The sequence below is a fragment of the Budorcas taxicolor genome, chromosome 3 (genome assembly GCF_023091745.1).
Source record: "Budorcas taxicolor isolate Tak-1 chromosome 3, Takin1.1, whole genome shotgun sequence".
Lineage (NCBI taxonomy): Eukaryota > Metazoa > Chordata > Mammalia > Artiodactyla > Bovidae > Budorcas > Budorcas taxicolor.
The window spans coordinates 93,764,611-93,792,200 of NC_068912.1; the positions used below are offsets into that span (position 1 = coordinate 93,764,611).

Consider the following 27,590-nt stretch of genomic DNA (forward strand, 5'->3'; position numbering starts at 1 on the left):
AGAAAGATGAGTTTATTGCAAGGCTTTCAACATGCAAGGCAGGAAACTTGAGACTACAAGGAGCAATGAGTTCTGAGTTGCTCACAGACTAAGAAATTTTTATGGAATAAATGTGGAACTTATTTGGTTTTTTCAGCTAATTGGTTGTCTGGTGGTCCTCCTTATTTGGATCAAGGTAGCTGAGTCGGGGGGAAAAATCTAGAAAAAGTGTGAACAGACTTGGTGTTTGAAGATTGGGTGGCATATGACTTCTGAGAGCTGTAAATTTCTATAAGGTTAAATTTTCCTTATGTGCTTGCATTGACCATCTCCATTTTTTCCCTGACATAAGTGATTCCTTTCAGTTTGGTTCCACAACAGTAAGTAACTAAGATGTGGAAACAACTAAATGTCATTGACAGGTGAGTGGATATATATATATATGATCCCCTGGAGAAGGAATTGGCAACTCACTCCAATATCCTTGCCTGGGAAACCCCACGGACAGAGGAGCCTGGCAGGCTACAGTCCATGGGGTTGCAAAGAGTAGGACACAGCTTAGTGACCAAACAAGAACAACAAATAAATATACATGGGATACTACTCAGCCTTAATAAAGAAGGAAATTCTGCAATAAGCTATGACATGGATGACACTTCAGGACATTATGCTAAGCGAAATGAACTAGTTATAGAAAGACAAATACTGCATATTTCCACTTACATGACATATCTAAAATTGTCAAATTCATAGACTGAAACAGAAGAATGACGGTTGCCAGGGGCTAGGAAGAAGGGGAAACTGGGAGCTACTAACTAAGGGGACAAAGTTTGACTTAAGCAAGATTAACAAGCTCTTGGAAATCTTCTGTATAACACTGTACATTGTACCTATAGTCAATAATAATGTATGTGTATACAAAATTTGCTAAGAGGGTAGATCTCATTTTAAATGTCCTTAGTACAAGATAAAATTCAAATAAACAAAAATACAAAGTGACTGCAGCATTTTACATTCTGACTAGAAATGTATACAAGTTCTAATCTTTTATCATATCCTCATAAACACTTGGTATATTTCTCTTACTGATTATAGCCATTCTAGTAATTTTATAGCATTACATCATTGTAGATTTTTATTTGCATTTCCCTATGCTGGGTGTTTTTTTGTGTGCTCATTACCCATCCAATGTCTTTGGTGAAATGTGTACTCAAATATATTGCCTATTTTCTTTCTTTAAAAAAATGTATTTATTTATTTGTCTGCCCTGGGTCTTAGTTGTGGCATGTGGTATCTTCCAGATTTGGCATGGGAATGCTTAGTTTCAGCATGTGGAATCTATTGATAGTTCCCTGAAGAGGGATTAAAACTGGTCCCCCTGTATTGGGAAACTGGACTCTAAGCCACTGGACTACCATGGAAGTTTCTAGTGCCCATTTCTTAATAATTATCTTTTTATTGTTGTGCTGTGAGTGCTCTTTATATATTCTGGATACAAGTCTATTGTGGGATGTGCTGTGTGCTTAGTCACTCAGCTGTTAGACAGTTTGCAAATATTTTCTCCCACCGTCCAAAAATATCGAAGCACACTTTAAATGTTAATAGATATTACCAAATTGATCTCTAAGGAGGAGGTATCAATCTATTATTTCCAACAGCAGTGTACGGGAATGCTGGTTTCTCAGCACCCTCACAAATATAGGATGCCAATTTCTGTTGATCTAAAGATTAAAAAATACCACTGCTTTAACTTTGCCTTCCTTTAATCATTAGGAGGAGCATTTCACCATATAATTACTAACAAGTGCTTTTCGTCTTCTAAAAGTTATATGCTCTTGTTGAAATCTTGCTTTCTTCAGTTCTGCACCCCTTAGACCCTAGTATTATTAAACATCCAGGGAATGTTTGTTGAACAAATGAAGTGTAATTGTGTAAAGAATAAATTAGGTATTCAGCTATAAAAACGAAGGAAATTGGATTGTTAGCAGAGACACAGATGGACCTAGAGACTGTCATACAAAGTGAAATAAGTCAGAAAGAGAAAAACAAATACCATATATTAACACAAATATGTGGATTCTAGAAAAATGATATAGGTGATCTTATTTGTAAAGCAAAAGTAGAGACACTGATGTAGAGAACAAATGTATGGATATCAAGGGGGAAAGGAGGGTGGTGGTGGGAAATTTGGGAAATTGAGATTGATATATATACGCTATTAATACTATATATAAAATAGATAGTTCAGTTCAGTTCAGTCACTCAGTCGTGTTCGACTCTGCGACCCCATGAATTGCAGCACGTCAGGCCTCCCTGTCCATCACCAACTCCCAGAGTTCACTCAAACTCATGTCCATCGAGTCGGTGATGCCATCCAGCCACCTCATCCTCTGTCGTCCTCTTCTCCTCCTGCCCTCAATCTCTCCCAGCATCAGAGTCTTTTCCAATGAGTCAACTCTTCGCATCAGGTGGCCAAAGTATTGGAGTTTCAGCTTTAGCATCAGTCCTTCCAATGAACACCCAGGACTGATCTCCTTTAGAATGGGCTGGTTGGATCTCCTTGCAGTCCAAGGGACTCTCAAGAGTCTTCTCCAACACCACAGTTCAAAAGCATCAATTCTTCGGTGCTTAATGAGAACCTATCGTATAGCACAGGGAACTCAGTGCTCTGTGGTGACCTAAATGGGAAGGAAATCCAAAAAAGAGGGGATACATGTATATGTATAGCTGATTCACTTTGCTATACAGTAGAAATTAACACAACATTGTACAGCAATTATACGCCAATAAAAATTAACTTTAAAAAAAGGAATCTGTGAACATTAAAAACATAAAATAGGATGTGTGAAGTGCCTAACATGCTGTGTTAGTCGCTCAGTCGTGTCCGACTCTGCGACCCCATGGACGGTAGCCCGCCAAGCTCCTCTGTCCATGGGATTCTCCAGGCAAGAATACTGGAGTGGGTTGCCGTTTCCTTCTCCAGGGGATCTTCCTGACCCAGGAATCAAACCTGGGTCTCCCATACTGCAGGCAGATTCTTTACTGTCTGAGCCATCAGGGATATTTTAAGCATGCAATAAATGTTAATTATAATAAAAAATAATATAATAAAAGAATAAATGATAATTAGTACTTTAGAGATAACATCTCTAAAGAACTAAACTCAAAATTAATATTATTCATTTCAGTTCAGTTCAGTCGCTCAGTCGTGTCTGACTCTTTAAGTGAGCACTACAATGCTCTTGAATTCTTTCCTACAGGGTGTGAGATGGTTTCTAGGACTCAAAGAGGCCTGGTTTCTCCTGGTCCTCTCACTGTGTGTCTTAAGGTAAATCACTTAACTTCTCAGCAACTTAATTTCACTGCAACCACCTACAACCTATATTATGCTTATCAAAAAGAATTTTTAGGTGGAAAACATGAGATTAACTTCATTCATTGGAGAAGGAAATGGCAACCCACTCCAGTGTTCTTGCCTGGAGAATCCCAGGGACGGGGAGCCTGGTAGGCTGCAGTCTATGGGGTCGCACAGAGTCGGACATGACTGAAGCGACTTAGCAGCAGCAAGCACATATTCATGAATCACTTGAATAATTAAAATAAATAATTTTTCAAAGTAAATGCAAACATTTATAAGACTAGAGGGGAATAAAACTATATACATAAGGACAGGACTGAAAAAAGGAAGCTGGTTGCTCTTTTGATGACCTTAAAAGTCTTTTAAAAATATGACTTCGTACTTGGCCCAGCCTCTCTTCCATCTTTTACCCAAATGTCTATCGCCCTCTGCTGCTCAGGTTGTCTCATTTCAATGCAGTTCAACTCCGCAAATAAGATTAAGGGAAAAGTATTACATGTTTGGGCTTCCCTGGTGGCTCAGACATTAAAGAATCCACCTGCAATGTGGGAGACCTGGGTTCAGTCCCTGGGTTGGGAAGCTCTCCTGGAGGAGGGCATGGCAAACCACTCTAGTATTCTTGCCTGGAGAATCCCATGGACAGAAGAGCCTGGAGGGCTATGGTCATTGGGTCGCAAAGAGGCGGACATGACTGAGCAACTAAGCACAGCACAGCACATGACATCCTTGTGACCCAATCCCTGACTTTGGTTATCTACATCACCCTCACCAAGCTCTGCTCTATTTTTGGTCCTGTGACCAGCCCAAAGGATATAGAGCTCACATTACGTGGGGGAACACAGACTTTCATGTCTTTTGGGACTTAACAAACATTTCTAGAACAGGAACGATCTGAGGTAAGCACTGTGCTAAGCATACTGCATACATGAAATTTTAGTCCTACTGACAGCCATACAGGGGATCTGTATTTAAAGAGGAGGAATCAGGCTCACAAATATAACCAGCTCAAGGACACAATTTTGTATACATAGGACATAGATTCTGACTGAGATCTGTCTGCCCCTCAACACCAGTCATCTCCTATCACATTATATCAGAATAAACCAAGTAGGATGGAAAACTGAAGTGGGAGCCTCTAAATCTACTTTGGGAATGTATGGTTGTTGCATCAGAGACTTTACAGAGGAGAAGTTCTCTGATTTGACAAGGGTAGTCAAAGCATCAGGAGCAATAGTTAACAGGGACACAAACCTGGGACGGATTCAGAGAACAGAAAGCTGGGTGTGGTATAGGGGAAGGGAGGCAGGAGATGAGGCTATAGTCAGATTATGCAGGACCTTGGAGGACAGGTGAAGGAAGGTGAACTCATAGTGAAAGGTCAGTACATGTCTATACTGAGAGATCTTTGAAGGTAATCAGGGGTTTGAGAAACCACTAGTAAACGTGGCACAGCAACTGGAATATGCTATACTATGAATGATGTATTATGGAATTGAATGGAAAATCATATTGGGACTTCCTTGGTAGTCCAATGGTTAAGACTGTACTCCCAGTGCATGCGGCACAAGTTCGATCTCTGGTTGGGGAACTAAGAGTCCACACTCTGCCTGGTGTGGTCAAATTAAAAAAAAAAAATCCTATGAATTTTTAAAACAAAACTGGGATTTCAAAGACATTTCCCATGTGCAGTAAGCTGCTCTTGGAAGCAGTCGGAAGTAGTCCACTCTCTGATGACTTTGAAGTGAAGTCACTCAATCGTTTCCAACTCTTTGCGACCCCATGGACTGTAGCCCACCAGGCTCCTCTGTCCATGGGATTCTCCAGGCAAGAATACTGGAGTGGGTTACCATTTCCTTCTCCAGGGGATCTTCCCGACCCAGGGATCGAACCCAGGTCTCCGGCATTGCGGGCAGACGCTTTTAGGGATAGATTAATAGCTATAGGTGATGGGAAACCTCAGATCAAGCTCCACTGAAGGCTCTAAACAGGGACTGGCTGGGACTCAAAGATGAATAGGAACTATGTCTGGACAGCTCTCAGTCTAGACTTTATGAAACCAATAATTCTGAGCAGGAGAAAAATAAAAAACCAGCTGAAGTTCCTCTCCTCTTTCCCATATCTTTGATATGTCCCTCTTTTATCTCATTCTTTTATTTTTAAAAAAATTTACGGCACAGCAACGCTCACTTCCTGTGTGACCTTGGACAAGTTGCTTAACCTGTCTATGCCTCCACTTCTTAATTGGCGAAATGAGGATAATAATGTGACCACAAGGTCACAGTGAGTGCCATGAGAATTAAAAGAGAATTATTTATCAAGCTCTTAGAATCTGGAACGAAGTTCAGCACTGTTTAAGCATTAACAGTCTTATTATAACTACTACAACAGCCTTATTATAACAGTCTTATTACTACAACCAGTACAGCTACAGTGTTCTAGTTATCACCTTCCATAGGTCACCATCCATTCCTAAGGTCATTCGGTCATTCATGTTGGAGGCAGTGGGTAGGTCTGGGAGGAAAGTAGAGATGTATCAGTCCTTTAATCGTGCTTGTACTGACTTATGAATACTAGTTTGTCCAGCCACACCTGGAACATAGTAGGTGCTCAAAATACAAAGGTCTTCCCCGCAAGTTCTTTAAAGGCAGTAACCATACTCCCTCAGCTGTTGTTAATACTAAAACCGAGCACTCGGTGACGCACGCTTAGGGAATACCGAATTAACGAATGTGATAAATGACCGCAAGCAGAGAAACATTAACACCACAGGGCTGGCACAAATGTAAAGTGCTGCAGAAAGACTGCTACCGGCTTTACGTGTGGACTGACCAGAGGAAAACTTGGGGCCGCCAAAGACTAACACCGTGAGGACAAGACTGCCCAAAGTTCAGGACGCTCCGCCCCGCCAGCGCAGGGCTGAACGCGGACCTTGGCGGCACGCCCCTCCAAGGCCCCGCCCCTCCGCCGGCTCACGTGACCGTGGGGGCGGGAGGACGTGCGGCGCGGGCAGGGTCGGAGCGGCGGGGTGGTTTTAACTGGGCTGGGGAGAGCCATGGCCGGTTTGGTGGACTTTCAGGACGAGGAACAGGTGAAGTCCTTTCTGGAGAACATGGAAGTGGAGTGCAACTACCAGTGCTACCGCGAGAAGGACCCGGACGGTGAGCGCCGCCTGCAGAGCCCTAAGGACACGTGGGGGCTCCGGCCTCAGGGACGGGGACTGACGGGTCACGCGAGCGACCTCTGAGGGGATCTGGAAGGGGACGCGGGTGTCTGTGGGTCGCTGACTGCCGTGTGTGTGTGTGTGTGTGTGTGTGTGTGTGTTGGGAAGGGGCGGGTTGGGTTCCACGAGGACTTGCGGGGCACGCAGCGGGAGCATGCTCTGGCCGCACTGAGCCCGGAGGCCTGGCGAGAAGGAAGAGAAGTGCTAGGGCATTTGGAGCAGAGAGAAAATGCTCTGTCCTCGTGGAGCTTACGTTCTCGTGGAGGTTATTGGAAAATAAACCTAATAAATGAAGTAGTGTGTTAGAAGGTAGTAATTGGCAGTGGGAAAAAGAACTGACTGAGAGGTCTCAGCCGTTCAGGAGGGCAACTTTAAATTGAGTGGTCAGGGTGCATCATTGAGAAGGTAACATTTGAACAAAGTGTTGAAAAAAGCAAGGGAGGTGCATGCCAGGCAGAGGTACATGCCAGGCAGAGGTACATGCCAGGCAGAGGTACATGCCAGGCAGAGGTAAGGGCTAGTGAAAAGGCCCCGAGGCATGAATGTGCCCCCTGTGTTCTGGGAACATTGAGTTGACTTCAGTTGTGAGTGGTGATGTCCAGAAGGGGCCATCCAGAGCAGCCAGTACCTTTGGGTGGTTTTCTTCTTAGTGCTTTTTTCCCCCTTTTATTTATTTATATGGCTGCACCTGGTCTTAGTTGTGGCATGCAAACTCTTAATTGTCACATCTGGAATCTAGTTCCTTGACCAAGGATCCAGCCTGGGCCCCCCTGCATTGGGAGCTCGGAGTCTTAGCTACTGGACCACCAGGGAAGTACCCATACTTTTAAAGAAAAAAAAAAAAAAAAAGATATTGGCCCTGGCTTCTAATAGCTTGCACCCTTGCTCCAAGCTGACCAACTACACAGAGTTGCTCTGAAGTAGGATGGCTTAAAAGAATCCATGAGGTGCAGAATGGTTGGGGAAGACTCCTGGAAGAGGTCAGGAAGAATAGGCTAGTAATGCTGATTAAATGGAGCGGAGGGAGTGAAGAAAATGCTCTTTGAGAAAATTGAAGTCAGAATGTAGTTAGAAATAAGATTGAGGAGGGTCCGACTTTGGGCCACAGTGTGTCAGATCTTGAATGCTGGGGTAAGCCATTTGAAAGCCTTTATTGTGTAGGCAGTGGAGAGCCATACATGTGTTTTTGTACCCTGGAGATACACTAAGCAGTGAAGGAAGGGTGGGTGGGCATATAAGAAGTGCAGGATGCTGCCCTCGAAGAGAGTCTGAGAGGAGGCAGTTTCTATAGCTGGTTCTGTAGTACTCTTCAAAATCATCATTTCTCAGCCAGATTACTGAAGTAACTTTCTAACTTGACTCTTCATTTGCACCCTAACTCCCTTAAATGTATTCTCTACTCATAAACTGATACTTAAATTTTAATTTCGTTATGTTATTTACTAGATTTTCAGCTGACAGAAATAACACATTTTTGTCATTATCAGTGTTGGAGTGGGTCCCCTCACACATGACTTCTTCCATATTCATCCAGATATATAAAAACATATTTATTAGAGTGACCTTTTAAAAATGCAAGTTGAATCATATCACTTCCCTTCATAAATCCTTCCAGTGGTTTGCCATTGACTTGGAATAAAATCCCAGTTTCTTCCTATCTAATGTAAGGCCCTCTGATTGGTCCCTGCCTTTTCCTCTTTTCCTGCCCCTCCTGGATCCAGCTACATTACACCTTATTTGTGTCAAGCTTAGTAACTTGTTTAAGTCTTTTTATGTACTGTTCCTTGTGCCCGAGTCTTTCTGTCTCCTTCCCATTTCATTGTCTTTAAATAGCTAGATCATTCTTGTTATTCACATCTCAGCTCACACATTGACGTCCTCAGTGGGGCCCTACCTGATTACCCGGTTTGTGTTAACCATTTCCCCCAAAATGCCCAACAAACTGTCATATCATCCTGTTTTATTTCACTGATGGTGTTTATTAAGGTTTGAATGCATCTTGTTAAGCTATTTATTTATTGTGTTTCCTCCTCTAGACTGTAGCTTTTAGGAGGACAGGTGACTATATTCCCAGCAACTAAAGCAGTGTCTCGTATATTGTTGTAGATAGATGCTCAAATATTCACTGAATGAAAGTTAACAAGAGATGGGTGTTATTGTGGGTGAAGAAAAGGTACAGAGGGGAAAGGTGTTAAGGAGAGGCTTGCTGAAAATAGAGACTACCTAACTCCTTTGGTAGCTGCAATTTCAACTCTTTCTTCATGTACCCAGCCTGGCCAAGGATTAAGGTATAGTCATCAAAGAACTGCTTCTTGCTGCCATGAAGACTGGCCTCTTGACCCTTTTAGTTCTCGCTGTTTAAATGCTGAACTTCCTGAGAAGTTCCAAAGCTAGCAAACTTTCATCATTGAAGCCAGTCGATCTCTGGGCCTTGTTGACAGGGAATAGAAGGGCTGGTGAGTAGTAGAGCCAGTGTAGGGGCCAAGGTCTTTCCGGTTTATACATTGCTCAGTCCCAGGCTGAGGGCAGACAGTGCCCTTTGTAGGAGTGGCTGAACATGCATTTTTTGTGGTGAAGTCACCTTGCCACACCTCAGGAGGACAGAGGCTTGTCCTAAATAAAAGGCACATCCAGCCTAGCACACCTGGACCCTCCCCACTCCCCGAGACTTGAATGACAGCTTTTGCCCTTTCCTCACAGGTTGCTATCGGCTGGTGGACTACTTGGAAGGGATCCAGAAGAATTTTGATGAGGCTGCCAAGGTGTTGAAGTTCAACTGTGAAGAGAACAAACACAGTGATAGCTGCTACAAACTGGGGACCTATTATGTGACTGGGAAAGGTAAGGAGAGGCCTGCTTCCTTTGGTCCTTATCATCGATGGTAGTGGAGAGGCCACAGTGTGAGGCTCATACTGAGGTCTCTTTACAGATGGGTCTTCACGGGCATTGGGGAAGCATGCCGTAGGAAAATTTGGAGTCAAGAGTTCAGCAAAGTGCTGGAGGGAAGAGCATAGCCTTTCAAGTTAGGCAGACCTTGTGTGTGCTAGTCATGTCCAACTTTGTGACCCCATGGACTGTAGCCCAGCAGGCTCCTCTGTCCATGGGATTTCCCAGGCAAGAATTTTGGAGCACGTTGCCATTTCCTTCTCAAGGGGATCTTCCTGATTCAGGGATCAAACTGACATCTCCTGCATTGGCAGGCAGATTATTTTATCACTGAGCCACCTGGCGAATCCCTTAGGCAGACCTTCAGTTAAGTTCAGTCACTCAGTCCTGTCCGACTCTTTGTGACCCCATGAATTGCAGCACGCCAGGCCTCCCTGTCCATCACCAACTCCCAGAGTTCACCCAAACTCATGTCCATCGAGTCGATGCTGCCATCCAGCCATCTCATCCTCTGTTGTCCCTTTCTCCTCCGGCCCCCAATCCCTCCCAGTATCAGGGTCTTTTCCAATGAGTCAACTCTTCGCATGAGGTGGCCAAAGTTTTGGAGTTTCAGCTTTAGCATCAGTCCTTCCAAAGAATACCCAGGACTGATCTCCTTCAGAATGAACTGGTTGGATCTCCTTGCAGTCCAAGGGACTCTCAAGAGTCTTCTCCAACACCACAGTTCAAAAGCATCAATTCTTCAGTGCTCAGCTTTCTTCACAGTCCAACTCTCACATCCATACATGACCACTGGAAAAACCATAGCTTTGACTAGACAGACCTTTGTTGGCAAAGTAATGTGTCTGCTTTTGAATATGCTATCTAGGTTGGTCATAACTTTCCTTCCAAGGAGTAAGCGTCTTAATTTCATGGCTGCAATCACCATCTGCAGTGATTTTTGGAGCCCCCCCAAAAATAACTCTATTGTTCTATTGTTTTCCTCTATTTCTTTGCACTGATCACTGAGGAAGGCTTTCTTATCTCTCTTTGCTATTCTTTGGAACTCTGCATTCAGATGCTTATATCTTTCCTTTTCTCCTTTGCTTTTTGCTTCTCTTCTTTTCACAGCTATTTCTAAGGCCTCCCCAGACAGCCATTTTGCTTTTTTGCATTTCTTTTCCATGGGGATGGTCTTGATCCCTGTCTCCTGTACAATGTCATGAACCTCAGTCCATAGTTCATCAGGCACTCTATCTATCAGATCTAGGCTCTTAAATCTATTTCTCACTTCCACTGTATAATCATAAGGGATTTGATTGAGGTCATACCTGAATGGTCTAGTGGTTTTCCCTCCTTTCTTCAATTTAAGTCTGAATTTGGGAATAAGGAGTTCATGATCTGAGCCACAGTCAGCTCCTGGTCTTGTTTTTGCTGACTGTATAGAACTTCTCCATCTTTGGCTGCAAAGAATATAATCAATCTGATTTCGATGTTGACCATCTGGTGATGTCCATGTGTAGAGTCTTCTCTTGTGTTGTTGGAAGAGGGTGTTTGCTATGACCAGTGTGTTCTCTTGGCAAAACTCTTGCCCCAAAGCCTTTGCCCTGATTCATTCTGTACTCCAAGGCCAAATTTGCCTGTTAAACCAGGCGTCTCTTGACTTCCTACTTTTGCATTCCAGTCCCCTATAATGAAAAGGACATCTTTTTTGGGTGTTAGTTCTAAAAGGTCTTGTAGGTCTTCATAGAACTGTTCAACTTCAGCTTCTTCAGTGTTACTGGTTGGGGCATAGGCTTGGATTACTGTGATATTGAATGGTTTGCCTTGGAAATGAACAGAGATCATTCTGTCGTTTTTGAGATTGTATCCAAGTACTGCATTTTGGACTCTCTTGTTGACCATGATGGCTACTCCATTTCTTCTGAGGGATTCCTGCCCTCAGTAGTAGATATAATGGTCATCTGAGTTAAATTCACCCATTCCAGTCCATTTTAGTTCGCTGATTCCTAGAATGTCGACGTTCACTCTTGCCATCTCCTGTTTGACCACGTCCAATTTGCCTTGATTCATGGACCTGACATTCCAGGTTCCTATGCAATATTGCTCTTTACAGCATCCTACCTTGCTTCTATCACCAGTCACATCCACAACTGGGTATTGTTTTTGCTTTGGCTCCATCCCTTCATTCTTTCTGGAGTTATTTCTCCACTGATCTCCAGGAGCATATTGGGCACCTACTGACCTAGGGAGTTCCTCTTTCAGTATCCTATCATTTTGCCTTTTCATACTGTTCATGGGGTTCTCAAGGCAAGAATACTGAAGTGGTTTGCCTTTCCCTTCCCCAGTGGACCACATTCTGTCAGACATCTCCACCATGACCTGCCCATCTTGGGTGGCCCCACACGGCATGGCTTAGTTTCATTGAGTTAGACAAGGCTGTGGTCTGTGTGATTAGATTGGCTAGTTTTCTGTGATTATGGTTTGTGTGTCTGCCCTCTGATGCCTCTCGCAAGTAAGACAGACCTACTGTCTTACTTGGGTTTCTCTTACCCTGGACATGGGGTATCGCTTCAGGGCTGCTCCAGCAAAGTGCAGCCACTGCACCTAACCTTGGACGAGGGGTATCTCCTCACCGCTGCCCCTCCTGACCTTGAACATGGAGTAGCTCCTCTTGGCCCTCCTGTGCCTGCACAGCCACCGCTCCTTGGACATGGGGTTGCAGACCTTAGGGAATGTTAACTCTAGTCACGTTAACTCTGTGTTTCAGTTATATCACCTGTAAAATGGAGAAAAAACAATACTTTCTTCATCGGTCTTTGTGAAGATTAAATAGGGTAATGTAGGTAACGGTATCAGCATGTGCCTGGCGCAGAAGAAGGGACTAGTAATCAATTCCTTTCCATCTGTCTCTTCTCCTCATGCCTTAATTACAGTTGATACTGAGTAGTGTTTAAGTTGCATTGTGTTGCGTGCATGCTCATCATGTCCGACTCTTTATAGCCCCACAGGCTGTAGTCTACCAGGCTCCCCTGTCCATGTGATTTTTCGAGACAAGAATATTGGAGTGGGTTGCCGTTTCCTAATCTAAAGGATCTTCCCGACCCAGGGATTGAACTCACATCTCTTGTGTCTCCTGTATTGGCAGGCAGAGTCTTTATTCTGTGCCTCCTAGGAGTTACCTATTGCTAAATAACAAATTATCCCAACAAACCTATTATTTCAGATAGTTTCTTTGGATCAGGAATTTGGGAGTAGTGAGCTGTGTGCCCCAGGGTCTCTCAATTAGGCTGCAGTCAAGACACAAGCCAGGGAACTGAGCTGTAGTCTTTTGAAGGCTTGACTGGAACTAGAATCTTCAGTCCTAAACTGGCTCACTCACTTGGCTGTGAAGGCTTCCGTTCTTTGCCAGCTGTTGTCAAGAGACCTTGGTTCTTTGTGACATGGATCTCTTCATGGGCTACTTGTATGTCCTCGTGACATGGCATTTGGCTTCCTCCAGAGTGAGTGATCCAAAAGAAGGAGCAAGATGGAATCCACAGTGTCTTTTATAACCTACTCTTGGAAGTCACATGCTTTTCATTCCTATCCCATTCTGCTTATTTGAAGTGAGTCAGTAAGTTTAGCCTGCACTAATTGGAGAGAACTAAAATTCTACCTCTTGAAAGGACTATCAAGAATTTATGGGCATATTTGAAAACCACCACAAGTTGGGAATATAACCTAAGACAGGCAGCTCTTTTCTTTGCTGACTAGTTCATGAGCTTTTTGAGGATGATATAATTCATTCATTGCTTGTTCCTAGAGCCCAGTGAAGCCTGGTTAGAAGGACGATCAGTGAAAGTTTGAAGAGGATGCCTTTTTTAAATCTGTAGAACTTGGTGGACTATTTCTGCCTTCACATGTAGCATATGGTCTGTGGTAGTCTCAAATTTGAAGAAAGTTTAGCATTAACAGGAATATAAAGTTCCCTTGCTTAAGCAGAGGGGCATTTCTTTAGCCCATTTTCATTAATTTATGATTTGTAAGTAATATATAGCTGCATTATTATTTTTTTTCAATCTGTGTGCCAACAGTAGCAGTTTAGTTAAATAATGTTACTTCCATAACTAGAATGTTATTTAACCCATTAAAAAAGAATGTTTCTAAATAGTCTTTGTTGATGTCAGGAAGAGTTTGTAATATAATATTCAATGAAGAAAGCTGAACACAAAATTATGTGTGAACTCAGCTGTACAGTATAGCGTGGAAAAATAAAAATGTTCCTAGCTGTTAGTTTCTGAATATATGTCTTATGTTTATATTATAGTTTATTATATTTTTAATAAGGACTTTTGTTGTTGTTCAGTCACTCAGTCATCTCTGACTCTTTCGACCCCCTGGACTGCAGCACGCCAGGCTTCCCTGTCTTTCTTTATCTCCCAGAGCTTGCTCAAACTCATGTCCATTGAGTCGGTGATGCCACCCAACCATCTTGTCCTCTGTTGTCCCCTTCTCCTCCTGCCTTCAACCTTTCCCAGCATCAGGGTCTTTTCCAGTAAGTCAGCTTTTCGCAAAAAGTGGCCAGATTGTTGGAACTTCAGCATCAGCATCAGTCAGCCTCCAGTGAATATTCAGGATTGATATCCTTTAGAATTGATTGGTTTGATCTCCTTGCAGTCTGAAGGACTCTCAAGAGTCTTCTCGAACACCACAGTCAAAAACATCAGTTCTTCAGCGTTCAACCTTCTTTATGATCCGACTCCCACTTCCAGACATGGAAGTGGAAAAACCATAGCTTTGACTAGATGGACCTTTGTCAGCAAAGTAATATCTCTGCTTTTTAATATGTTGTCTAGGTTGGTCATAGCTTCTCTTCCAAGGAGCAAGCATCTTTTAATTTCATGGCTGAAGTCACCATCTGCAGTGATTTTGGAGCCCAAGAAGATAAAGTCTGTCACTGTTTCCATTGCTTCCCCATCTACTTCCCATGAAGTGATGGGACTGGATGCCATGATCTTTGTTTTTTGAATGTTGAGTTTTAAGCCAGCTTTTTCACTCTCCTCTTTTACCTTCATAAAGAGGCTCTTTAGTTCGTCTTTGCTTTCTGCCATAGGGTGGTGTCATCTGCATATCTGAGGTTATTGATATTTCTAGCAGTCTTGATTTCAGCTTGTGCTTCATCCAGTTTGGCATTTCACATGATGTACTCTGTATATGATTGTACTTCGTCTACATATCATTCATCTGCCTGCCTGCATATGCTTCATCTTGCTTGTGCTTCACTCAGTCTGGCATTTCGCATGATGTACTCTGCATAAAGCAAAATAATTGTCTGAGGAGGCCTTACACATAGCTGAGGAAAGAAGAGAAGCTAAAGGCAAAGGAGAAAAGGAAAGAGATACCCATTTGAATGCAGAATTCCAAAGAATAGCAAGGAGAGATAAGAAGGCCTTCCTCAGAATATATTTTTCCATCCTCTCACTTTCAGTCTGTATGTGTCTTTAGGTCTGAAGTGGGTTTCTTGTAGACAGTGTATATATGGGTCTTGTTTTTGTATCCATTCAGCCAGTCTGTGTCTTTTGGTTGGAGCATTTAATCCATTTACATCTAAAGTAATTATTGATATATATGTTCCTATTGCCACTTTCTTAATTGTTTGGGGTTGATTTTGTAGATCTTTTTCTTCTCTTGTATTTCTTGACTATATAAGTCCCTTTAACATTTGTTGTAAAGCTGGTTTGGTGGTACTGAATTCTCTTAACTTTTGCTTGTCTGAAAAACTTTTTATTTCTCCATCAATTTTGGATGAGATCCTTGCCGGGTACAGTAATCTTGGTTGTAGATTTTTCCCTTTCAGTACTTTAAATATATCCTGCCATTCCCTTCTGGCCTGCAGAGTTTCTGTTGAAAGATCAGCTGTTAAACATATGGGGTTTCCCTTGTATGTTACTTGTTGCTTTTCCCTTGCTGCTTTTAATAGTCTTTCTTTGTGTTTAGTCTTTGTTAGTTTGATTAGTATGTGTTCTGGCATGTTTCTCCTTGGGTTTATCCTTTATGGGACTCGTCGTGCCTGTTGGACTTGATTGACTATTTCCTTTTCCATGTTGGGGAAATTTTCAACTATAATCTCTTCAAAACTTTTCTCATACCCTTTCTTTTTCTCTTCTTCTTCGGGGACCTCTATAATTCAAACATTGGTACATTTGATATTGTCCCAGAGGTCTCTGAGACTATCCTCAGTTCTTTTCATTCCTTTACTTTTTTTCATTCTGCTCTTCAGAAGTTATTTCCACCATTTTATCTTCCAGCTCACTGATTCGTTTTTCTCCCTCAGATATTCTGCTATTGATTCCTTCTAGAGTATTTTTAATTTCAGTAATTGTGTTGTTTGTCTCTGCATGTTTATTCTTTGATTGTTCTAGGTCTTTGTTAATTGATTCTTGCGTTTTCTCCATTTTGTTTTCAAGATTTTTGATCATCTTGACTGTCATTATTCTGAATTCTTTTTCAGATAGTTTGCCTGTTTCCTTTCATTTATTTGGGCTTCTGTGTTTCTAGTTTGTTCCTTCATTTATGTAGTATTTCTCTGCCTTTTCATTTTTTTTTTTTATTAAACTTACTGTTTGAGGTCTCCTTTTCCCAGGCTTCAAGGTTGAATTCTTTCTTCTTTTTGGTTTCTTTCCTTGTCAGGTTGGCCCAGAGGTTTGTGTAAGCTTCGTATAGGGTGAGATTTGTGCTGAGTTTTTTTTTTTTTCCTCTCTGATAGGCAAGGCTGTGTGAGGTGGTAATCCTGTCTGCTGATGATTAGGTTTGTATTTTTCTTTTGTTGTTCGGATGAACCATCCTGCACAGGGTGCTACTGGTGGTTGGGTGATGTCGGGTCTTATATTCAAGTGGCTTCCTTTGTGTGAGTTCTCACTGTTTGATGCCTCCTGGGGAGAAGGATGGCACCCCACTCCAGTACTCTTGCCTGGAAAATCCCATGGGCGGAGGAGCCTGGTGGGCTACAGGCCATGGGGTTGCTAAGGGTCGAACACGACTGAGCGACTTCACTTTCACTTTTCACTTTCATGCACTGGAGAAGGAAATGCAACCCACTCCAGTGTTCTTGCCTGGAGAATCTCAGGGATGGGGGAGCCTGGTGGGCTGCCGTCCATGGGTTTGCACAGAGTTGGACATGACTGAAGTGACTTAGCAGCAGTAGCAGCAGGATTAGTTCTCTGGTAGTCTAGGGTCTTGGAATCAGTGGTCCCACTCCAAAGGCTCAGAGCTTGATCTCTGGTCAGGAACGAAGATTCTAGAAATGATTATGGCATTAAGTGAGATGAAAGCAGATATCCAGTAATCAGAAACCAAACAAATGGAAATTACAAAATCAGGCAAATAATAATTAAAATAATGGAATATACACGTATACGTATACACTGCTGAGCAAAGTCAAAACAGTCCAACAAAAATAAAGTACAGTTGATTGACTTGGCGAACAAAGGAACAAATTTAACTAAAGCACAAACCGGAAAACAAAACTAAAGCAAGTGGGGAATAAAGCAATGAAAACAAAACTAACAAATATGTTGAGAGGAAAGGAAAGGAAAGAAAGAATAGATATGCAAAGTCAAAAAGAGGTAGATAAAGAAGATTTATATACATTAAAGATTAACTGCAAGAGGAAAAGAACAGTAGGAAAAGCAAACAAAGGAATAAACTTAGAAAAAATAATAATAGGTTTAAAAAATTAAAATTAAAAACAAGAAAAGAAAAAAAGGAAGACTCCACAGAACTGACTTCCCTGGTGGCTCAGGTGGTAAAGCGTCTGTTTACAGTGCGGGAGACCTGAGTTCGATCCCTGGGTTGGGAATTTCCCTGGAGAAGGAAAAGGCAACTCACTCCAGTACTCTTGCCTAGAAAATCCCATGGACAGAGGAGCCTGGTGTCCATGGGGTCGCAAATAGTCGGACACGACTGAGCGACTTCACTTTCACTTTGAATGTAGAGGCAGAGGTTTATAATAACAATAAAAAATGTGACAGAGAAAAATCTCAAAAGCTTAATTAGATTTCATAGTGCCAAAGGAGAAAAGGAAAGATATTCCCATTTGAATGCAGAGTTCCAAAGGCAAGGAGAGATAAGAAAGCCTTCCTCAGCGATCAATGCAAAGAAGTAGAGTAAAACAACAGAATGGAAAAGACTAGAGATCTCTTCAAGAGAATTAGAGATACCAAGGGAACATTTCATGCAAAGATGGGCTTGATAAAGGATAGAAATGGTATGGAGCTAACAGAAGCAAAAGATATTAAGAAAAGGTGGCAAGAATACACAGAAGAACTGTGCAAAAAAGATCTTCACGACCAAGATAATCATGATGCTGTGATCACTCAGCTAGAGCCAGACATCCTGGAATGTGAAGTCAAGTGGGCCTTAGAAAGCATCACTACAAACAAAGCTAGTGGAGGTGATGGAATTCCAGTTGAGCTATTTCAAATCCTGAAAGATGATACTGTGAAAGTGCTGCACTCAATATGCCAGCACATTTGGAAAACTCAGCAGTGGCCACAGAACTGGAAAAGGGCAGTTTTCATTCCAATCCGAAAGAAAGGCAATGCCAAAGAATGCTCAAACTACTGCACAACTGCACTCATCTCACACGCTAGTAAAGTCATGCTCAAAATTCTCCAAGCCAGGCTTCAGCAATACGTGATATGTGAACTCCCAGATGTTCAAGCTGGTTTTAGAAAAGGCAGAGAAACCAGAAATCAAACTGCCAACATCCTCTGGATCATGGAAAAAGCAAGAGAGTTCCAGAAAAACATCTATTTCTGCCTTATTGACTATGCCAAAGCCTTTGACTGTGTGGATCACAATAAACTGTGGAAAATTCTGAAAGAGATGGGAATACCAGACCACCTGACCTGCCTCTTGAGAAACCTCTATGCAGGTCAGGAAACAACAGTTAGAACTGGACAGGGAACAACAGACTGGTTCCAAATAGGAAAAGGAGTATGTCAAGGCTGTATACTGTCACCCTGCTTATTTAACTTAAATGCAGAGTACATCATGAGAAACACTGGTCTGGAAGAGGCACAAGCTGGAATCAAGATTGCTGGGAGAAATATCAATGACCTCAGATATGCAGATGACACCACCCTTATGGCAGAAAGTGAAGAGGAGCTAAAGAGCCTCTTGATGAAAGTGAAAGAGGAGAGTGAAAAGGTTGGCTTCAAGCTCAACATTCAGAAAATGAAGATCATGGCATCTGGTCCCATCACTTCATGGGAAGTAGATTGGGAAACAGTGGAAGCAGGGTCAGACTATTTTTCTGGGTTCCAAAATCACTGCAGATGGTGACTGCAGCCATGAAATTAAAAGACACTTACTCCTTAGAAGAAAAGTTATGACCAACCTAGATAGCTTATTCAAACGCAGAGACGTTACTTTGCCAACAAAGGTCCAACCAGTCAAAGCTATGGTTTTTCCAGTGGTCATGTATCAATGTGAGAGTTGGACTGTGAAGAAAGCTGAGCGCCGAAGAATTGATGCTTTTGAACTGTGGTACTGGAGAAGACTCTTGAGAGTCCTTTGGACTGCAAGGCGATCCAACCAGTCCGTTCTAAAGGAGATCAGTCCTGGGTGTTCTTTGGAAGGAATGATGCTAAAGCTGAAACTCCAGTACTTTGGCCACCTCATGCGAACAGTTGACTCATTGGAAAAGACTCTGATGCTGGGAGGGATTGAGGGCAGGAGGAGAAGGGGATGACAGAGGATGAGATGGCTGGATGGCATCACCGACTTGATGGACATGAATTTGAGTAAACCCTGGGAGCTGATGGACAGGGAGGCCTGGCATGCTGGGATTCATGGGGTTGCAAAGAGTCAAACACAACTGAGCGACTGAACTGACTGAACTGAAGTGAACTGACCACAGAGGGAGGAAAAAAGAAAAAAAAATTTTTTTAATCCAAAGAATCTACAGAACAAGTCAAAGCATAAGAATAATAAATGTTTATCTTGAGTCACTATTGTCAGAGTCCTTTCCCTCGCTGGAAGTCACAGTCCACCTCACCTCCCTAGGATGCCTTCCAATACTGCACTGACCGCTGGATCTGCTCTGGGACAGCTCAGATTCTAATCTGGTCCTACTCCTGTGTGTTCTTGCCTCCAATGTCCACAGCTATCAGAACTAGTACATTTTCTTTTGTGGGACCTCTCAGTGACCTTTTATATATTCCATAGACACAGAGTCTGCCAAGTTGATCATGTGGATTTAATCTGCAGCTTGTACAGCTGATGGGAGGGTTTTGGGTGTTCTTCCTTATCCATACTGCTCCTGGGTTTCAACTGTGGTTTTATTTCCACCTCTGCATGTGGGTCGTCCACTGGGATTTGCTCCTGAGGCTGCCCTGGAGGATTTGGGTTTGTACCTGTGAGGGCCAGGTGTGGAGGTTGGTACAGCTTTTGGGTTGCAGGGGTTCTGACAGCACCAAGTATTCAGGGGAGTTGGCAGCTAGGGCAGCAGGAAATATAGTGCTCTAGAAGGGTATGGCAACCAGTATTGGCCAATACATTCCAGTATTTTTGCCTGGAGAACCCCCCTCCCTGACAGAGAAGCCCGGCAGGCCACAGTTTATAGGGTCTGAAAGAGTCAGACATAACTGAAGCAACCCTGCATGCATAGATGCAAGACTCTTTTTGCCTGTGGCAGCTCTGCCCTGGTGGGAGTTGAGCGTGAAGGTGGTGCAGCTGCTTGGCTTGTGGGGACCCTGGCAGCGCCAAGTGTGCAGGGACATGGACTGCCTCAGCTGCAGGAGTTATCGCCTTATCAGAACTTTTTTCTGAGCCTCTTGTAGCTGGCGATCAGAAGGCCTCTTTGGCCAGTCTTTCTGCATAGCTCTGCCCATTCAGGTGCTTAGAGGACTCCCTTGCCTGGGGTCCTTCTCTGTTATTCCACGCATCAGGCACTTAAAGGGGCACCCTGGGTGGGGTCCTGCCCTGTAGTTCAGTGCATCAGGCATTTGATCGGCCAGCCTGTCTATTCAGCTGCAGATGCTGGCCTGTGGAGAGAAGCTATGGTGATGGCTCCACTGTGACTCAGCAGTATTCCATGCTTCCATGGCTGCTCAGCTTTCCTCTACAGGCATATCCCACCACAGTCTCCTCCCTCACATCCTCTCAATCCATCTCTCCACAGTCAACAGCATCCCTGCCCTGGGGTTGCTCCACAGTCCCTAAACTCCAGCTCCCAGCCACTGTGCTTTCCAGGGGACCTGCATCCCTGTCTGGAGTATGTATGGCTGTGGCAGGGCTATCTGATTCTCATTCCATTTAGGCTGCCACAGATCAGCTGTTTCACTTTCAGCCTTAAATGTTTCATCTCTGGCTCAGACAAGTGACCCAATGTGGGTCACTTGGACCCTTGCTTCAGTTTCCCCACCTGCCAAGGGCAGGTCCAGTCCTACTGACACTCCAGTTTTCCCTGCATTCCTTCTCCTACCAAGTTTTGCCTGGTTCTGTATATTATTTTCCTCTGGTCAGGTACTCCTGTCCACTCTCAGCTGGTGTTCTGTATGCATTTCTGTGTCTGAAGGTGTATTCCTGATGTATCCATGGAGAGATGTATTCCACATCCATCTACTTCTCCACCATCTTGTTCTTCCATGAGATTCTTAATTGTTTTCTCTCAAATTATTACACCCCTGTTGTCTTTCAGTTTAGCAAGTGGTGTCTCTCCCTACTGAGTAGCTCATGACCAGTTTGTCTTTCAAATCTATCATCTCTTCTTTTCCTGCTACTATATTTATTCAAGCTACCTTTCTTTCCTGCATCATTAATTCAGGTCTCTAATCATCTTTCCATAAAGCAACTGAAATGAACTTTTAAGGATATAAACCATGGGTTCCACAATATATATGAAGCAACTGTTTTTAGACATTGGAAGATAACTCAGTGCAGTAGTGTGATCCCTGAGAAAAGGGGAACACACAGGATGAGCCCCAGGCTTTGGCTTTCTGCCTGGAGGTACTTTTCAGACTAGGCAGAAAGAGTAGATTATGGTATTCTTGCTGAATGGATGAGGCATAGGTCAGAGTTTCTGGCCACTGAGGCTGCTAGAGGATCAGGCCTCAGAAGGATCAGGCTGATTTACCAGTGAATAGTTAACCTGCCAGAACAAAACTCAATAGTCTTTGGTAAAAGGTGAGAGATTTATGTGATATGAAGAGAAACCAGAGTATAGTAGGTAAGGGAATACAACAAAACCCAGAGTGAATAAAATATTATCTACAATGTCCAGGAATAAGGAATTACTAAAGAAAAAAAAAAATCAGTCAATAGAGACAGACCCAGATGTGACAGGAATGTTGGAATTAACAGTCAAAATATTTTTTAAACAAGGAAATAAATATGTTAAAGAATTTAAACAAAAGATGGACACAATGAATGAACAGATGGGCAATCGCATCAGAGAAACTGAAACTATTAAGAATCAAACAAACTCCTATGATTGAAAAATATAACATTTGAAATGAAAAATTTACTGGATAGGCTTAACAACAAATAGAACACTTCAAAAGGAAATAAACAGTGAATCTGAAAGATCAGTGAACTTAGAGGATTGTAGATGTTCTCTTAAACTGAAGCACTGAGACAAAAAAAGCAGAAAAATTCCCCACCCCTCAGAATCTCAACCTGTAGGGTTCAGTGTCCCTTAATCTAACACAGCATGTATTGGAGCCCAGAAAGAAAATAGATTGGGACAGAAAAAAAAATTGGAAGAAATAGTAGTATAAATTTTCCAAATGGTGGAGCCAGGACTGGAGCCTCAGTTTTCTGCCTGCAGAGCTCAGGCTTCATTAACCTCTGTTTCCTGTATCTCCCTGAGTTGAAATAACATATCTAACAAATAGTAGAAGGCAGGAGAAGAGAGGTGGGGAGAAGTAGGAGAATTCCCCTTTTATACTTGTGAGTGAATACTGTCTGAAATTTGGTTAAAACAAAATAAAAATGGAATCCTCTGGCAGTCCAGTGGTTAGGACTCTGTGCTTCTGCTGCAGAGGCCACCATGAAACACCCTGCCACACCAGCCCCTTGCCCCTCCCAAAAAAACCCGGTAACTTTAACCTTTATATATTTTTAATAATCTATAACTCTAGGGCCTCATTTAGGAAATTTCTCTGTTGAAGAAATACTCATTTGAAGTTAGCAGTTTCTTCATTTTCACTTGTTTGTCTTAATAAATGCAAATAAAATAAAAGTTAAATTTTTTATTTATAAGCAGCATGTGTAATCTGGTTTTCCAAAGTGCAGTTGATCCTCAAACAACACAGGTTTGAATGATGCAGGTTCACTTCCATGTGGATTTTTTCAACAATAAATACAATAGTAGTGCTTCGTGATTCCTGTCCCCTGTTGGTTTAGTCTGTGGGTGCACAGGAGCACATTTAGGGAAGGTTGCTGCTGCTGCTGCTGCTAAGTCACTTAAGTCATGTCCGACTCTGTGCGACCCCATAGACAGCAGCCCACCCAGCTCTCCCGTCCCTGGGACTATTCTCGGATTTTTGGCTCATGGAGAGTGGGTGTCCCTCACAGCTTTCAAGGGTCAACTATACTTCTATCTAGCTGTCCATTCAGCCAGCCAACATTTAATTCAAACACATACTACAAAGATGACTGGAATGGTGTTCTCTTAATGATGTTTTTCCCTAGGTGGTATATTTGGGATGACGTCTTTAAAAACTAATGTTGAGATATGTTTCTCTTTTTTTTTTAGGAATGAGAGATTTTGAGAATAGGGGATTTGAAATGTTCTGTTAAAACAAAAAAAGAAAAAAGCAGGCCCTGTCACCACCTCTGCTTAAAATGATCCATTAGCAGTTCTCCATTGCTCTGAGGTTAAAGTACAAGGTCCGTAAGAAGACCCATCAGACCCTGCGTGAGCTGGCCCCTGCCTGCCTCACCACCCTTCCTTAGTGATTTCTGAGTTCTAGCACCTGGGCTCCTTTTCTCTTTGTATTCTGTTCCTGCTGCTGGAAACAGTTTTCTTTGCCATTTTTTCCCCACTCCATATTTTTCTTTTCATTCTTTTTTCCATTATTTCACAGCTCAAATGTCACTTCTTTGGAGAAACTTTCCTTTACCTCACCTCTCAGTTCAGAGCCTTGATCATTCTCAGCATCCTGTATTCTTTCTCCATATGCTTGTCACACTTAGAATCATACATTTACTTGTGTGGTGTTTAATGTCTTTTATTAGACCACAAAATTCACAAGGGCAGGGTCATTATCTTTTTATTCCTTAGAACCCAGCATAGTAATTGGCAATTAATATGTATTCAGTATATATTTAAATTAACAAACATTTGGCGAAGTGCTTATAAGATGCCATGATCTTGCTCTTATCCCCAGAGGTAAATATCATTTACCAATAAGGACAAAGCTAAGGCTGAGAAACTAATCATTTTGCACTTTTTACCTGTTTGGGCTTCCTTATAAGATACCATTTGAGCAGAAGATTCCATGGCTGAAAAAGCTGTAAGGTCTGTGTACTATAACAGGCCATCGTCTTTTCATGCTGCCTTAGCTCAAAGTATATAAACTTTATTTGGGAATTGCTTTCTGACTTTGACCTGAGTCATTGAGGTTCTGTCCTGGCTTGGATTGACTTTTTTTCTTTCTTCCCAGGTGGACTATCCCAGGACCTGAAAGCTGCTTCCAGCTGCTTTCTGATGGCATGTGAGAAGCCAGGAAAGAAGTCCACTGAAGCATGCCACAATGTTGGTCTCCTGGCACATGATGGACAGGTCAATGAGGATGGCCAGCCCAATCTGGAGAGGGCCAGAGACTACTATACAAGGGCCTGTGATGGCAACTATGCTGCTAGCTGTTTCAACCTCAGTGCCATGTTCCTGCAGGGTGCCCCCAGCTTTCCCAAGGACATGGGCCTGGCATGCAAATACTCAATGAAAGCCTGTGACTTGGGCCATGTCTGGGCCTGTGCTAATGCCAGCCGCATGTACAAGCTTGGGGATGGTGTTGATAAGGACGAAGTGAAGGCTGAGGAACTAAAAAATCGGGCCCGGCAGCTGCACAAAGAACAGCAGAAAAATGTCCAGCCTTTAACGTTTGGGTAGGGTGGCCCACGCTCCCGTGCTACAGACAGGTTGATGCTGGTACCTCCTATTTCTTATGGAGCCCTTGAAGGTCGACTTGCTGGAGAAGAAAGACTTGGTGTCTAAAATCAGTAACTGGGTGATATTAGCAATGGGTGATTACATAGACCCATTGCTCCCCAGTGTCACCTGCTCAGACGTAGTCTGAAATGTTTATTTTGGTCAATATTTGTTTATCTGTGTGATCCAAATTTATAAGATCTTGGTTCTCAAACTCTTTTCCTGTTCTGTGAAAAATAGCAAACTAGTGAGCCATAAAGATTGTGGGGGTGGGAAGGAGAGAGCAGGAAACTAGAAAAATTAGCCACAGGCCTGAAGGAATCACCATCATCACCATTATTTTAGTTGGGAGAGCTTACAAAATCAAAATATCTTGATTTACATAATAGCGGGTTTAAGGAGGTAAGAACAGTTAAATAGTCAGGACTGCCACCTGCTGACTTCTGTAATCATTGGTGTGGGCTGCTTTTTTGTTTTTAGAGTCAGATTTTTCAATAAATTCAGAGATTGGGAGTTATGTGTGATGTAAAGATAAAGGTCATATGCTTCTGAGTTGCTCAAGAGGGTATAACAGAAAACATGGAGACATTCACATGTTAAAAATAACATCCTCAGGCCACTCATTTGGTACTGTTAATAAAATAACTTACTTAACCTAGGAATTTGTAAGGAAGGGATTTATGATACATTTTGCCCCTCAGAACTGAACCTTTTTCACTGTTCCTGTGAATAAACTAGCCTTGTCTAACTCAATGAAACTAAGCCATGCCCTGAGGGGCCACCCAAGACTGGCGGGCATGGTGGAGAGGTCTGACAGAATGTGGTCCACTGGAGAAGGAAATGGCAAACCACTTCAGTATTCTTGTCTTGAGAACCCCATGAACAGTATGAAAAGGCAAAATGATAGGATACTGAAAGAGGAACTCCCCAGGTCAGTAGGTGCCCAATATGCTCCTGGAGATCGGTGGAGAAATAACTCCAGAAAGAATGAAGGGATGAAGACAAAGCAAAAACAATACCCAGCTGTGGATGTGACTGGTGACAGAAGCAAGGTAGGATGCTGTAAAGAGCAATATTGCATAGGAACCTGGAATGTCAGGTCCATGAATCAAGGCAAATTGGACGTGGTCAAACAGGAGATGGCAAGAGTGAACGTCGACATTCTAGGAATCAGCGAACTAAAATGGACTGGAATGGGTGAATTTAACTCAGATGACCATTATATCTACTACTGCGGGCAGGAATCCCTTAGAAGAAATGGAGTAGCCATCATGGTCAACAAAAGAGTCTGAAATGCAATACTTGGATGCAATCTCAAAAATGACAGAATGATCTCTGTTCATTTCCAAGGTGAACCATTCAGTATCACAGTAATCCAAGTCTATGCCCCAACCAGTAATGCTGAAGAAGCTGAAGTTGAACAGTTCTATGAAGACCTACAAGACCTTTTAGAACTGACACCCAAAAAAGATGTCCTTTTCATTATAGGGGACTGAAATGCAAAAGTAGGAAGTCAAGAAACACCTGGAGTAACAGGCAAATTTGGCCTTGGAGTACAGAATGAAGCCAGGCAAAGGCTAATAGAGTTTTGCCAAGAGAACGCACTGGTCATAGCAAACACCCTCTTCCAACAACACAAGAGAAGACTCTACACATGGATATCACCAGATGGTCAACACTGAAATCAGATTGATTATATTCTTTGCAGCCAAAGATGGAGAAGCTCTATACAGTCAGCAAAAACAAGACCAGGAGCTGACAGTGGCTCAGATCATGAACTCCTTATTCCCAAATTCAGACTTAAATTGAAGAAAGGAGGGAAAACCACTAGACCATTTAGGTATGACCCAAATCAAATCCCTTATGATTATACAGTGGAAGTGAGAAATAGATTTAAGGGACTAGATCTGATAGAGTGCCTGATGAACTATGGATGGAGGTTCACGACATTGTACAGGAGACAGGGATCAAGACCATCCCCATGGAAAAGAAATGCAAAAAAGCAAAATGGCTGTCTTAGGAGGCCTTAAAAATAGCTGTGAAAAGCAAAGGAGAAAAGGAAAGATATAAGCATCTGAATGCAGAATTCCAAAGAATAGCAAGAAGAGATAAGAAAGCCTTCCTCAGTGATCAATGCAAAGAAATAGAGGAAAAGAACAGAATGGGAAAGACTAGAGATCTCTTCAAGAAAATTAGAGACACCCAGGGAAGATATCATGCAAAGATGGGCTCGATAAAGGACAGAAATGGTATGGACCTAACAGAAACAAGATATTAAGAAGAGGTGGCAAGGATACACAGAAGAACTATACAAAAAAGATCTTCATGACCAAGATAATCACAATGGTGTGATCACTCACCTAGAGCCAGACATCCTGGAATGTGAAGTCAAGTGGGCCTTAGAAAGCATTACTACGAACAAAGCTAGTGGAGGTGATGGAATTCCAGTTGAGCTATTTCAAATCCTGAAAGGTGATGCTGTGAACGTGCTGCACTCAATATGCCAGCACATTTGGAAAACTCAGCAGTGGCCACAGGACTGGAAAAGGTCAGTTTTCATTCCAATCCCAAAGAAAGGCAATGCCAAAGAATGCTCAAACTACTGCACAACTGTACTCATCTCACACGCTAGTAAAGTCATGCTCAAAATTCTCCAAGCCAGGCTTCAGCAATACGTGAAATGTGAACTCCCAGATGTTCAAGCTGGTTTTAGAAAAGGCAGAGGAACCAGAGATCAAATTGCCAACATCCGCTGGATCATGGAAAAAGCAAGAGAGTTCCAGAAAAACATCTGTTTCTGCTTTATTAACTATGCCAAAGCCTTTGACTGTGTGGATCACAATCAACTGGAAAATTCTGAAAGAGATGGGAATACCAGACCACCTGACCTGCCTCTTGAGGAACCTATATGCAGGTCAGGAAGCAACAGTTAGAACTGGACATGGAACGACAGACTGGTTCCAAATAGGAAAAGGAGTACATCAAGGCTGTATATTGTCACCCTGCTTATTTAACTTCTATGCAGA

At 42.6% G+C, this 27,590-nt stretch overlaps 1 protein-coding gene across 1 annotated transcript; it reads left to right on the plus strand.

Annotated features, from left to right (window-relative positions):
• Positions 1-6,348: 6,348 nt before the first annotated feature.
• Positions 6,349-25,122, plus strand: LOC128045073 (cytochrome c oxidase assembly factor 7). Its single transcript, XM_052637536.1, has 3 exons — positions 6,349-6,495; positions 9,258-9,398; positions 24,077-25,122. The coding sequence occupies exons 1-3, from the start codon at positions 6,390-6,392 to the stop codon at positions 24,523-24,525; spliced, it is 696 nt and encodes a 231-aa protein (XP_052493496.1). The 5' UTR covers positions 6,349-6,389; the 3' UTR covers positions 24,526-25,122.
• The last annotated feature ends 2,468 nt before the right edge of the window (positions 25,123-27,590 follow it).